General features: G+C 37.7%; 1 protein-coding gene across 7 annotated transcripts in view; it reads right to left on the bottom strand.

Annotated features, from left to right (window-relative positions):
- LOC138007132 (uncharacterized) overlaps positions 1-15,000 on the bottom strand; it is a 55,141-nt gene that overhangs the window by 37,688 nt on the left and 2,453 nt on the right. Inside the window, exons 2-3 of one of the 7 annotated variants that reach the window (XM_068853879.1) lie at positions 14,546-14,905; positions 12,900-13,767 (exon numbers count right to left, since the gene is read on the bottom strand). The exons of 4 other annotated variants lie outside the window; for them this stretch is intronic. In XM_068853879.1, the coding sequence (XP_068709980.1) occupies positions 13,407-13,767; positions 14,546-14,697 (513 nt within the window). In that variant the 5' untranslated portion in view covers positions 14,698-14,905 and the 3' untranslated portion in view covers positions 12,900-13,406. Of the gene's footprint in view, positions 1-6,295; positions 6,522-8,498; positions 8,684-12,899; positions 13,768-14,545; positions 14,906-15,000 lie in introns of those variants that run through there. 2 more of the 7 variants (XR_011124006.1, XR_011124007.1) reach the window with 2 other exon arrangements.

The following is a 15,000-nucleotide window of genomic DNA, read 5'->3' on the forward strand; positions in this document are numbered from 1 at the left end:
ACTAACATGTATGTCAACACACTTCATTTTGGAAGAGTTGAAATTTTTGCACAGTAAAAGTTTAACAATCAATGACTGGCTAAAAACTGATGATCTGGACAGGGTGAATTGCTGCTGCATTTTTAATGCCCCGGTGCTGTTGGAGGGTAATCGCCCATTCAACATGAAATTGACAAAGTGCACCTATTTATTTGGAAGCAACACAAACTGTGAGCAGTCACTTCAAAAACTCTGTTTTTGCACTATAAATTGAAGTGTCAAACTATCGCAAAACTGTGTGTATAAATGAATGAAATGATATATGAAATTAATCATAACTGAACTGCGGATATGAAATCATTGTGTCCGTAACTGCAAGGATCATACATGTAGCTTTACTTGACTGTATGTGTGTATAGTTACAAAAATGCATTAATGAACAACATTGCATTTCTGCAAAGGTTCATTTAGATTTACATGTACATGTGGATCATACATGCTGTTCATATAATTGCATTACTGTTGACAGAGAGATTTTACACAACTTTGCATGACCATTAATTCATAAATTATTGTTCTTATTCCTTTTGATGCAAGCCTTTTAGTTGTGACTGTGAACCGTTCAAAAACAAAAAACTTAAGATGTATTTACATATTGCGTGAATAAAGTTAATTTCATATTATAGTTCTCAATAAGCATTGAACATTTAAACATGCACATTGTTTTTGTAATCTTTGGTGGATGAAAATGATTCTAAAGTTCAAGTTTTCATGTTTTTCTTTTAAAATGTTGTCCTTTTCTAATGTCTATAACATTAAATTTTGACATGAACTAGATAATTATCTTGCTATTAAACGCTAGAAAAAGCAGGTGGTGATGTTGTTTCACAAGGAATACAGCAATACACAATGAGAATAGCACACCAATTGAAAAAGCAGTTTACTCAAAAAACCCTAAACTACCTGAGGGAGGGGAGGTTGCATAGCGACGACTGTTGTCTAAGTAGACAAAATGTCCCTTCTGTAACAGTCCCCTCTGTGACAATAGCCATTATTACTAATTGTTAAGCAGGCACTAATGAAGAGGCAAAATTTAATGTCTTTCCCTTAATTCATTATTATTGCCCAGTAACATCAGAACACAGTGTGCATTAAATTGTTGCTGCTGCACTTTTAGATTGAGAGAGTTTTGTGCTTTCATTTTTAGTTTCAGTTTTCGTGAATTTTCTGGTCCCCTCCGTGACAACTCACATTGTAGTCTAAATTCTCCCATAATATTGCAGAAATAATTTTGAAACAATTTGATAAAAAAGAGTCATAAGTAGCTTAATTCAGTGGCAGTCCAAACTTAGCAAAACTAAATTGTTTAAATAATAAGAAAAATATTTATAGTTTCTTCTTCTAAAATGTCCCCTCTATGACATGCAAAATATTGTGGAATTACCCCTGTATTATCTGTCAGTAATGTTCCCATCACTTACTTTGTATTAATTTTGTTTCAGTTGATGATCTTGTGCTGAAATATGGAACAAGCATTTGAGGCAAAGATACATTCAACTGGTGTCCATTATACCAACAGACAGTGTTTGAAAGTGTACTGTAAAGAAGATGACTTTATTTGTCCAAACTGTGATAAGCCAAAAGGTACAGCTGTACATGTTAATACATGCACATTGCAAAACTGTTTTGAAGGAAATGCTTAAATTGACAATGGGTATATTATATAAAGAGTAGGGGTGAAGATAACTTCACACATCTTCATTTTTGTATTTTTGTAACAAATAGTAATTATTATTATTGTTTTTTATTCAGATGATAATACCACCAAAGACGTTCCTACAACTGCAAGCATAGCTAAATCAATTAGTGATGCTCAAGCTGCAGATAGAACAAAATCAAATCATGAACCCAATGAAAGAGAGGAAAAGAAACCCAAAATTACCCTGAAGAAAAGAAGGAAGACCAATATTGAAAAGTTCCTGGAAGTTGTATTATAAAGATTCCAGCAGTTTAAATACTGAAATAATATTGACAATGGGTATAAAGAGTAGGGGTTAAGATGACTTCACACAACATCTATATTTTGTATTTTTGCAACAAATAATAATAATAATAATAATAATAATTTATTATTTCTTATGCAGATGATAATACTGGAACCAAAGAAGATCCTACAGCTGCAAGCATACATGTAGATAAATCAATTGGTGATCCTAAGGCTGCAGATGCAACAAAATCAAATCATGAATCCAATGAAAGAGAAGACAAGAAACCCAAAATTATCCTGAAGAAAAGAAGACCAATATTGAAAAAATCCAGGATGTTGTATTTGACAGATTCAAGCAGTTTTCAATGTACAGCATACATAATGTGATTTCTTATACATACCAGTCAGTATTCATCAGGTAAAAGAAACTGTTGAGGTTATTTTTTGGACTAAATGTAATTAATTTACATGTAGGTGTCAAGAACTGGAAGAGAAGAGATTAAAAAAAGACCAAGAATCAAGAAAAAACACCGAAGGGAAGGGAGAGAGAGAAAATGAATAATTATTTCAAACCATGCAGATGTTTCTTGCTTGGCCTGGTGCTCAAAATGCAGCAGTTAATATAGGCCAAGCGCTTTTCAATGTCCCATGGCCTCTGTTTCAAATTCCAAATACACATGTATGCATTACATGTACATATAGGTGTGAGTGATCACAGGAGTGATGATGAGTACACTGTACTTTGAATTTTGACCAAAGACTACTGTTACATTGTATTTTCCAATTTTCAAATGCTTATTTTAAAGTCTGTTTAAAGTCTTTAACTTATTGCAAGTTTTCAAAGTTTTGTTAGAGTATGTCCTCACTATTTAAAATTAAACTTGTTCTGAACTGGATTTACATGTATGTTCTTGACAGTCTTGAGTTTGATATGACACGAACACGGTGCACACTGCCAGGCCAACCTATCACAACATCTACAAATGAGTGATTGTGATCCACCACAATAAACAAATAAATACAGTTGTTAACCATTCTTTGCACATGAAGTTTTTGTATGAAGTTTTTACCTTAACCTGCTTATAATGGCTAGTAATACTGCCATGTGGATTGTCTGATTTAACTCTGGAACCTAAAATGTTTCTTGCATTTGTCACCACTCATACTTTCTCAGTGTTCATCACATATCACATAATGAAAGTTCAAGATCATGCTAATAAGCAAACCACACCAGGGTCACCTGCTAATCCAGGACTACTTGTATGTGTTGTGACCACTCTCAAGGAATATTTCACAACATGAAGAACAATACATGTAATAATATTAGCTTGCCACGAAAACAAAGTGATTGTCAACTGTCGGCAATTAACTTATGTTAACACAAAGTCCTGTGTTTGGAAACAAATTACAGTACCATGCAAAAAATGCCACGAAAACAAAGTGATTGTCAACTGTTGCCAATTAACTTATGTTAACACAAAGTCCTGTGTTTGGAAACAAATTACAGTACCATGCAAAAATAAGTGAACAGCTACATGTAGTCCCTCGAAGCTCGATCCACAAAACTTGATTCTCGAGACAATTTTTGAGATGATCGAGTGGAGGAAACAAAGCCTTCATTTTAGCCGATTTCCTTTCATTTAAAGTTCACAGTATTCAGCAATTTTTTTATGTTACAATATCTTGGTTATCTTGGATATCTTACATGTATGGTAGCTAATCGTGACTGAGCTTACAGTTGAAGTCTTTTGCAAACTTTGGAACAAGATTATGGAATTATCTTCATCCTGACTGGTGCAAGCTTACAAAAAGTCCATTCAAAAAACAAATTAGGAAATGTCTGCTTACAGTACTTGGAGTTGAGGATGCTTACAGTATGTTGATGCCTACTCAATGATGACAAAGCTGAATAATCGTAATATTGTAATAATCAATTTTGTCATGAATATTTATTAGTCATCATCAAGATCCCTAGCCATATTCTTTTTAAAACTACAGCGTTGAAAAGTAAACGCGAGTTTGTTTCTCTTTCAAAGCAGCGCTTGCACACGTCGTAACTAATGTGGAACTTTCGAATGAGTTCTGATTGGCTTAGAGTTGCTTTGTTGCTATGTGAAATTTCATGCTCTATTGGCTCGTTCGGACCTCATTCTGCAAACAAGCTACACTACGTCACAAATGTTTATTCACGATCATCAGGTCCTTGAAGCGTAAGCGATCCGTTCTTTCAATAAAAGAAAAACAGGCTATAATTTTGCGATTAGAGAAAGAAGAAAAAGGAACCAATTTGTCAGCTGAATATGGCGTTAGTAAACGGCAGATATCTGATATCCGCAAGAGCAAGGAAAAAGATCATAACATTTCCCGACACGTATACAGGTATTCACAACGGACAGTGAAGATGTAGACCATATTGTTTTCCAAACGATTTGCAAATGTTTTGTTCCACGATTAAATGTCACTTTCTTAACGTAATCAGTTTTTGTTCCTCATTAATATTCATATTCTCGATTATCTGGACCCTCGATTATCCGGACTATTTCGTGTAGTCCCAACAAGTCCGGATAAGCGAGGTTCGACTGTACACTGCACACCTCGAATAGCATTGCTATACGCATGTAGTGTTCATTGTAAAATTTAACTGTAATTTTTGAAAATAAACTTGATTTAACTTGACTTGACTTAACTTGGTCAATATCCAGTTCAATTCTGTAGTCCAACATTCAAAGTCCACATTCTGTGACCCTTAATTATGGTAAGTCCAATTGTAGAATAGTTGTTAAAATTAAAAACTGTTGTTAACAGCGTTAATTCCAATCAAAACCAGTAAACAGATGCTTTACAAGTTTCTTTAATTGGTATTGAAAAATATTTAAATTCTTTTAACAATACCAGGAGAATAATTATAAAATTATGTAATTAGCCTGGTAAGATAGGTTACTGAGTCACGCAGTGTACGATTACTGAATATTATACATACATACATACTTTATTGCATAGCTCCCCCCTGGGGGCTCCTCCGCCATACATGAATATGAAATATTAAATTACAAAAACAAGATAATAATAAGATAAGATAAAATAAGATAATAACTATTTACAAATAAAAATATAGATTATATATATATATATAAAAACAGCTTATATTTCAATATTAAATTCACATGTTATGAATTGAAAATATTCTTAAAAGTTCTCCTTTTAAAACCACTTAGGCTTTCCGTGTCTCTGATTAATTTAGGTAAAAAGTTAAAACTTTTAGCCCCACGGAAGGCAAAAGCCCTTTGCCCAGCCGCGACCCTACACTTGGGTAACGTAAGCTCGCTCTTTTGCCTGGTATCTCTTTGGTGAATTTCTGAGCGTTGTTTAAATCGTTCACAGAGATAGTTAGGAGTCAAGTTGTTGATTTATAAACCATGACTAAGTCATTAAAGAGTAGTTTTTTCTTTACGTTAAGCCATTTAAGGGACTTCAGGGCTTCTGTAATGTGATCGTACTTTTTCAAGCCAGTTACGATCCTGCAAGCGTAATTCTGGACTAACTGAAGTTTTTTATATTCTCATTGCTTGTGTTGCTCCAGACTGTCGAACAATAAAAAAGTTTGCAAAAGACAAAAGCTTTTATGAGATATATTAGAGTGCTTCGATCCAATAAATGCTTTATCCTATTGACTCTCGTTAGTTTAAACATACAGTCAGATGCAGTTTTAGTGATATGCTCATTGAAGTTAAGATAGCAATCAATGTGCACTCCCAGGTCCTTAGTTACTGTCACAGGCTTGATTTCAGTTCCCAATATTGTGGCACTTGGAAGAGTGACAGGTAAAGTCCTCATTAGTTGGGGAACGCCCACATAAAGGAGTTTTGTTTTATCAGGGTTGATGAGCAGTGAGTTTCTACAACATCAACTCACTATTTCTTTGAGATCTTCGTTTACAGCAGAGATAACGTCTTGAAGTTTGTTTGACGGGAACCCGAGGAAGATTTTTGTGTCATCCACATACCGGTAGCCCATAGGCTTGCAGTGTTTTGGGACTCGAAGGAGATCATTTACATATAATGCAAACAGTACTGGGCCCAAGATGGATCCTTGCGGTACTCCGACTGTTAAGGGTAGAGGGCTGGACAAGGTATCCTGAATCTTAACGATTTGTTGACGTTGTGACAAATAGCTCTCAAACCAGGCACACGCTAATTCCGATAAACCAACGTTGCGAAGTTTGCGCAACATCAAGTCATGTCGAATACTATCAAAAGCTTTGGACATATCCAAGAGAACAATAACAGACATCTTTCTGTGATCCATATTATTTAGCAGTTCGTCTGTGAAATAGAGTAATGAGGTTTCAGTTGAGTGAAATTCTCTGTTTCCGCTTTGCATTTGATGTATTATATTGCTTGAGTCGAGGAAATTGACAAGCTGTGAGTGAGCTGCTCTTTCACATACTTTAGATAAAATAGGTAGTAGTGAAATTGGTCTTGTGTTGGCAGGCTCCTCACTGACCCCTGATTTGAGAATTGGAACAATTTCTGCTTTCTTCCATTGAAGTGGAAAACTGCCCAAAGAAAAGGAGACATTTATAAGACTAGTTAGGATAGGAGCTATGACTGGTGAACTATCTTTCAGAATTTTTGCATTTACTTTATCGCAACCGGGAGCTTTGTTAGACGATAAACTCCTAATAATCCTCTGCACATCGCCCGTAGTGATGGAACGAAACGTAAACAAGGTAGTATTATTTTGACCAGACCTGTGAATGGATTCACACGGATGAATTCCCTCAGTGCCTCGAATGTTGAGATTGTGTTCTTTAGCAAGATTCGTGGCTTTCAAAGCTGTCACTTTTCCCACATTAGCATAAAATTCATTGAATTTATTTGCCAGAAGGAGTGGATTTTCAACAGCGGCTAATGGATCGTTTTTCTTTGGAAGACAACGGTTAAGAATTTTCCAGATCGAGTTGGAGTTTCCATTCGATTTTAAAACTTCAGAACGAACATGTTCTTTTTCAGCAAGCTTGATTTCCCGTTTGACTTCCTGACGAAAAAAGCGATAAGCATTCCAGTGTAATTTGCCGTTGGTTTTCATCGCCTTTTTATGTCACATATCACGCGTGTTCATTAGTCCTTTGATCTCTGGTGTAATGAATGGATTAGGCCTTGAATTTATATTGCTGTTGTGGCTGGGTTCCCTGTTAACATTTTCGCACCCTTGGCATCACGTGGTGTTTTTCTGGTTTTTCACCTTTTTGACACATATTTATGCTTGGCGTGTTACCCTGTTTTTACCAGCGAATTTGTTTGCGAATTTGTCAATAAACTCAGTTAAAACAGTGACTTGCCTTTACAATTGCATTGCCTTCTATGGAAAGTGTCTCTATGAGGAAAACAAATCTTACGCATGCCCAGCCAAATCTTAACTCCGAAAAGTCTAAAGTCCGAGCCCAATCCTATACTTTGTTCAAAGAACAAAGTAATTTAACAATAACTGCTTCATCTGTTCCTCCAAAAGTCTTGTTGAGACTACACTAAACAGGTGGGAGAGCAACAAGGTGGAATTTTAGTCAAACTTCAACTTCCATTACAAAGACAAGAATTAGGACGCTTTCCATTTGACAGAACTGACCGGCCAGACCGGCCATTTGTATGGGGCGCCGATTGGGACATTATTGTATATTTTAAAAATATATTGTAAACTTACAATTTATGCTAAACTTTTGGTGTTATGGAGTGTTCTCAGTATGAACTTTATGCAGAACTCAACAATTATGGCCAACTTTACTTGTATGGATGTGTGGTAATGTTTTAGTTTGTCCTAAACTTGTTCTTTTGTGGAGCGTTTCAACTGGAATTATACTTCAGAACAGTCGCCTCATATAACAATGTGTTACCAACTTTATTTCGCTGTGAAATACAGCGCATTGAAAGCAAACTTGGATAATTAACATAATTAACATAATTCAAACAGCCCATAAGTCCCTGCGCCACACCACACCAATCCGCCATTTTATTTTGCTCTGAAGCAAGATGTCCGCTACTGAGCGTGGTGATGACAATCCTTGGGATAATACAGCTTCAACAAGGTGACCCGAAGGAAGGTAGGTAGGTAATGTACATCCTGTCTCCCTCGTTCAGCAGATTTTTAGTCATCCCGAAGCTCTAAATTTGCTTCGACAAGTTTTTAATAGTTCTTCACAAGGCTCTTCTGTTTGGAGAAGGATTTGAAGCCAGGATCAATACCAGATCAGAGACAGCAAAAACTTTACTTGCAGCTGCTTCTGTGGGGCAGAATTCACAACCAGCTCTTTTTTCACAGCTTCCCCCCCCCCCCCCCTTTCAGGGGACGAGGGAACCGCTGGGGTGGTGCCAGTCAAAGGTTTCCAAATTCCAGCAACTTCAGCCAGTTTCGGGGTTCATTCACAGGCGTAGGCAGAGCTACCAGAGGAGCCCTGCAGCAAATCCCTCCAGCCACCCAGCAGTAGAGAGGCCTTCTCACTTGCCCCCAGGTATGATGTTACATTAAAGTCAGTTAGCCGTAAATCACCTCCCCTTAGCAGGATGCCTGAAACATTGCATTTCAAACTGGGTTGCTATAAGCAAAGACCCTTGGGTCTTAGAAACTGTTCAGGGGTTTCATCTGGACCTTGTGAGTACCCCACATCAACTATCCAACCCACTGACAGTTCCTCATGCAAAGGAGAACATGGCTCTCATAGACCTGGAAATACAACAAATGCTAGAGAAAGAGGCTATCCATGTGGTCCCTCTGGGTGAGTTACACCAAGGGTTTGTGAGTTCAATTTTTCTAGTCCCCAAAAAAGGGGGTGGCCAGAGTGAATCTCCGCCCCCTCAATCAGTTTATCCCTTGCAAACATTTCAAAATGGAGGGGATTCACATGCTGAGGGATCTGTTAAAGTGCCACTATGATCAAATTTTTACGTCTTCATTTTTTAGGTATATCACAAAGAATTCTATGAAAGAATGAAAATGCCGTTTACCGTTTGCAAATACCTGCATTAGTTCCAGAGATATTAAAGTTTGAAAAATGTGTAAAATATGCAAATGAAATGACTGATGATGTCATACACTCAACCCAATATTACATCAAGTATATAAATAGAGCTATCTTCGCCAATTTGCAGCGCAGACCATTGAAACTTGGTAGGCTAATAGTTCTACAGAAAACACACCTACGGCTATAAAACATTGTGTTCCCATGACAACTCACTCTTTTCCAGTCCCTCTGAAGAATCTGTGAGGCAGTCATTGCGAGAAGCTTTTCCGTCAATGTCGGGCAACTCAGGAAAACGAAAGTCAGATTTCAAGTCTAAGCAAGGGACTCGTTCTAAGGCACCCGCTTTAGCAAAGAAAACAAGCAATGTTGTTTATAAGGATCTCATTCTACATTCTTCCAGAGCCAGATACCAAGACCGTTCCTACTCACCAATCGAGAATAACGCTGATAAAGATGGGTTCGCGGTGCACGAATTTCCAATTGATAAGTCATGGCACGAAGAGGACTTCCCGATTTTGGTTTTAAAGTGTGCCAATTTCAAATTTGCCAAAGTATGCTATGGTGAAATTGTTTCCCCAAAAGTTGCCGATGAGATTACAATGAATGCAGAATGAGTTCTAAGCATTTCAGGGCAAGGAAATACCTATCCCAGACCTGACAAAGTCCTGCACAAGAACTCTGAGGAAGTTGATGGAGACTGAGATTTAGACATGTATCCCTGGGACACACTGGAGGATGATCTAGGGGATGTCAAAATACCTGAACGACCACTGAGCACAGAACCCCAAACAGTTGCTGATAGTGATGGGCTTCCATCCACTCCTTCTAGTACTTCTGGTGTGGATCAAGAGAGAAGCTTCTTTGTACTAAAGGAGATGTTCCCTGAAGATCATTGGCACAATCATTGTTCACAGTGTGCTGCATGGAGGTGCTGGATTTCCATTCTTTTCTTCAGCATTATATTGTTACCTTGCAACAGGGAGTGTGGATGCAGCCGTACAGCAATTGTGCTTTGACGACTGTGCAAATCCCAACTATAAGGATGTTGTGCTTAAGGTAGGTGAGTCTGTGTGTGTGTTTATCCCACAAGCTCCTATGGATATGTTAAGGGGAAATATTTGAGGTATTCCCCTCATCTTTCACTGAATATAGCATTGCATAGTCCAAATTTTCTACACCAACAAAAACCAACAGCCCAGAAATGTTGCTATTTTGATTGATACATGGCAGCAAGCCTACATTATGTATTTGAAAAGAGGGGTGAACTTTTTCTTGGAGGGGGGCTGGGGAGTTAGGGGAAGGGGTGTGGGTAAAGAGTGAAGAGTGATAGCTGCACCTCAACTGCTCTCAACCCATGCCCCATATCAAAATAGATCTGCCATGATATAGGCTGGTTTACCCTTTTTCACTCAACTTCACTGCCAATAGCGTAAATGATACTTTTGCTAATGCACACAGTGCTGTGTTTCCATTGACTGTTTTAGATTCATGTACAACTGTAAGTGTTCTACTGAAAGTTTCAAAGGACTTTGGTGTCTGTTTAGATCCAGAATGCTCAGAGTGCTGATGAAATCTCCACGGAGGAAGCTATTATAAAGGTTATGTTTGAGCGTGGACTTACAATGGTCTTAAAGGTTAGCAGAAAGTGTTGCAGTTGATCATGAACCTCCCTTTGTGACCACCTCGTTTTGTAAAGCAACCACTTGTCTGTGTTACAAAATTACCTTGTTTCAGTCAAATCACCGTATCCAAGACATATCTTAAGCAATCACTTCTTTCAGCTGGGTGACCAGTTTTCTGGCATTTTAGGTAGTTGCTTACAGGTTCTTCTAGTGTTTTACCACACATGCTTTTGTGTCAGTAGTGTGTAGTGTAGACTGTCATGTTACAGTATACATCTATGCTATATTCCAATAAATTGTAAAATAATTCTATTGTCATAATCTTACTGATTCCAAGATGAGAATAATGCATGTAACTAATACAGTTCTGTACACTGCATTGAAGCATTACAGTGTATACTTGGTATTTTGTTGAGGTTGAGAACTGATAACTTTTACAAGTTGAAGTTTTATTTATGGTATTTGTTGTTGTTCCCTTTTCTGTCTCTGTAGAATGAGAACAAGACCTCTGTAATACAAGCGATACTTTTCCGTGATGCCATTGAAAGAACGAAGACTGCACTTGATCAGCTAAGACATGTTTGGGCTTTCTCTTTCTTTAGACACTCACAGATGCAATTTAGTGCAATCTGGGGGATTTATAGTGACGAAATTTCACAAATGGAATTGACACTTAATTGCATGGAGTCTGAGAAGAAATACTGGAATGTTAGTTAAATAAACATTTCATGTGCGCGACTCAAAAAAATATTGCGAACACGAATTTGTGCATCAAACAAGCTTTTTTAAGCTTTTATAAGAGCTAAAAATGTGTTGTGTCTGTTTGTTTTATTTCTCCCCTCGTCGTAATAAAATAAGACATTTTCTGACTGGAAGGAGACGGTCAAACTTTCTGAGGAGGCGGCTCATTGAGCCAACGACCGGCCGGTTTTCAGAAGGCTGAGCCTGGTGCATTGGAAATGACCATTTCCACTGTGGTCACAGTGAGAAAATGTATGCCTTTTTTATGCCTTTTGTTTGAAAGCTTTTCAGTTATCACTGGCTCCTTGGGGGTAGGCTTGATTACCAGCTGCTGTTTACAAATTGAGCTGCACTTCTTCCCCCATCAGGGAGGATCAAAGACTGGACTGGAGAGTGGCAGAACATCAAGCCTATCCTTGAAGCTTCCCTTACTTACCACAGATTTGAAGTTAATGTGATGTTGTGTTCCTTCTACTTTTGTTCCAGTTCCAAATTTGTTATTTGCCTCTATTAGCCAGAGTTGCAGTTTCATTATGAGAATGTCCCCATGCACTAAATTTTGAGACATTTTTTGAGGCTACCTCTTATTCTTCCAAAACAAATAAAATAAAAAAGTTCCTTTTTGGTATTACATTGATTTCTTGGAAGCTACATGTATACTCAAATTCTGATTTGATAGTTGAGCTAAAATAAGAATCAAATAAAGGCGGCCACTTAGTTATTAAGTTTGTTACCTCTGATTGTCATGTGAATAAAACCTTCCGGCTACATTTTCATAATGGTCAGTAATTATGTAAGGGGTATATTCAATCAGATGTTTGTTTCTTGTTGTCTCTTATGATAATGTTTTACAGGCTAGGGATACAGTTGTATAAAAAGTGTGCACATACAGATTTAATAGTGTACATCATATTTGTTACAAATTGTAATTTCAAGTGAGTAACAATGTGATTAACAATAAACTTAATGTTTCAGTTATTTTGTGTGAAGTTTGTCAAAATTTACTCAGTGGGTCTCTTCTGATTTTAAATTTCCGTAAGTGATAGATGATCATTTGGAATTATTTGAATTTGGCCTGTCACACAAAACAATCAGCTGTTTGACTCTGTAGGTTCACTAACTTTTGATTTGCATGTTTTTGCTTATGAGATGGCACACTATTCCGTGAGTCTTGAGTATATTGGTCTTTTTGTAAATATGCGGTGAGAATTCAAGACGTTTATATGTTCAAATGGTATGTAAAGCATACTGTCAATGAATGTGTCATGTGATGTGTTTGTGGGGTTGGGTAGAAGACACCTTTCAAGAATTGAGTGATCTATAGATTTTGATCCCTTTTTCGTTTGCTGTTTATGTTTTCATGGTAAATTTGCACATTGTTTGGCAAATGGTCAACCAAAACCCTTGAAAGTTGTTGGTCATACATGAAGCCCAAAACATTGGAAGATTTTAAATTTTAATCAGATATAACATGTAAGCAATTAATGAGTTGATTAATCATTAGGTGTTTACCCATTGACAACCCATTGGGTACTTGTTGATTACACATCTTCCACAATACTGCCCACCTAATTAGAATTTTTTGCACCCTTCAGGCAATACATGTGTACATGTATGTTTTTATCATTTATTCCTGAGTGGCTGTTGCCATGAAATATGTCTCTCTACAATGTAAATACAAAAATGGAAAGAAAATATGGTAAGTATATGCAGACCTCAAACTACACAAATTTATCTAACAAAACCACTTTAAAACATGAACTAATCAGTGAAGCCATGAGTAATCAATGATTAATAAAATATAATGACTTGGTCTATTCATTGATCAAAAATTGGTCATTTAGTAGTGCCTCCCCTTTCTCACTGTTCCACTCATTCTATTTCCTGCTAAGGGTCTTGTTTGCAGGCTACATACAAGCTGCATACATTCCGAGGCATAATGACCTACTGTTTCACTTACAACTTTTTTTTACCAAAGCAATCACATTTGTGACTTGCTTTAGATTTGGCAGTGACTTACATGTGGAATTACAACTGTACAGTATTCATTTAGTTGCTTTCATCAGCAGTTGAAATTAAAAAGCTGGCAAATGGTGTTCACAGTTTGTAAATAACCACTGATACTGTCATCCCCATATCTGGAAAGTGTAGCTTGCAAAATATCAATGTCTTCATCTGAAAGGCCCAGCAACGTTTCTGGAACAACCACAGTAGCTTCATCATTCTCTGCAGATGACAACATGTCATCAACGTCGATAGTATTGTCATCTGTCAGGATGCCATGTACTGCTGGACTGCAGGATAAGGACTGTTGAAGAACACCCTGGCTCCAAAGCTGAAGAGGGCAAAGGTTGTTTTCAGTGCTAAGGCTGTGATGGTTCCAGTGAGCAACGAACTCCTCGAGAGACCTGTTGATTCTTTCTCTGTACACAAAATGCAGAGCAAACAAATGGATATCATTCCTCCCGTCTAAAAGTCCATATCTTTCCAGCTGTTCAAACTGCTAAATATACCCACGCAAGACTCCACTGGTTACATCTCGATGCAACCATTCAACTCTCTGATTATGCACTGAGCTGCCTGCGATGACACTTCCTCTATTAAGACCTCTCATCTGTAGCATTATAGTTGCCACATCCACGTTTTCTAGCCCCATGGTCAAATCTAACTCTAGAGGGTAGACCATACTGTCTACATGTAAATGCCTCTTCAAACAAAGTTTGCATTGTCCGTGAAGTATTGTCTGAGGCACAGTATACATACCAAATATAACTCTTGAAAACCCGTCAATAGCAGCATGGATGACAAATCTCCATTTCACCATCTTGTGATTGCCGTCAAGATGCCATAGGGAATTTGGAGACCTTACATGAATTACCCGCCGCCATCTCAGAACAGTGCCAACAGGGTCAATTTCCCACAAGCATTATCTTACCCTCCACCTTTGAATCTTTAGCCCCCTGATCCTTAAAGCTCCAAGAATCCTTGTTTGGCCAATTCCTTGGGTTAATGTTTGTATCTCACACATTATTTGTTTAAGGTCATCATCAGATACGCTAGACCAGGAAAGTTCTTCACTCATTCCCAGCTCCTGTCTCCTTCGATTTATTGTTTTTCTTGACACCCCAAGAATTTTGGCTATTTTTGTCCACGAAAAATGTATCTCTGAGGAACTGAAGCTGCTGAACAGAAATTACGTACCTTGTTCTCCCTGTATTTCCAGAGTTCTCTGTAGGGCACAAGTACAGTTCTTTATCCCGTCCTGCCTCCTCAGCTGCCTGAGCCCCAAAGTGGCTTCTAAGCATGTTTAAGTGATGGCATAGAACATTTGTGTCAGCCTTAAACTGAGTCATTTCTGGGTTGTTTGGGTTTTGAGAGCTTAAGTCCTCTGATCGGTGAATGACAACATAAAGGGTCTCAGAGGCCTCTTCCAGACTACACTCCAGTAGTTTGAGTCTGTCAAGGTTGCCATCTTCATCAGATGAAAAGTACGATTCCACTTTGTGTTACTCTTGCCGCCATATTGTATTGAAGATGCCACCCATACCAGTCCCTCCCGTGCTGGTTGTTTTGCAATTGAATTGAGAATAAATTTTGAGTTGACCATAAACTGTGAGTTGACCATACATTTTGAGTTTTGCATGAATTTTGAGTTT

This window comes from Montipora foliosa, chromosome 6 (assembly GCF_036669935.1).
Source record: "Montipora foliosa isolate CH-2021 chromosome 6, ASM3666993v2, whole genome shotgun sequence".
NCBI classification, from domain to species: domain Eukaryota; kingdom Metazoa; phylum Cnidaria; class Anthozoa; order Scleractinia; family Acroporidae; genus Montipora; species Montipora foliosa.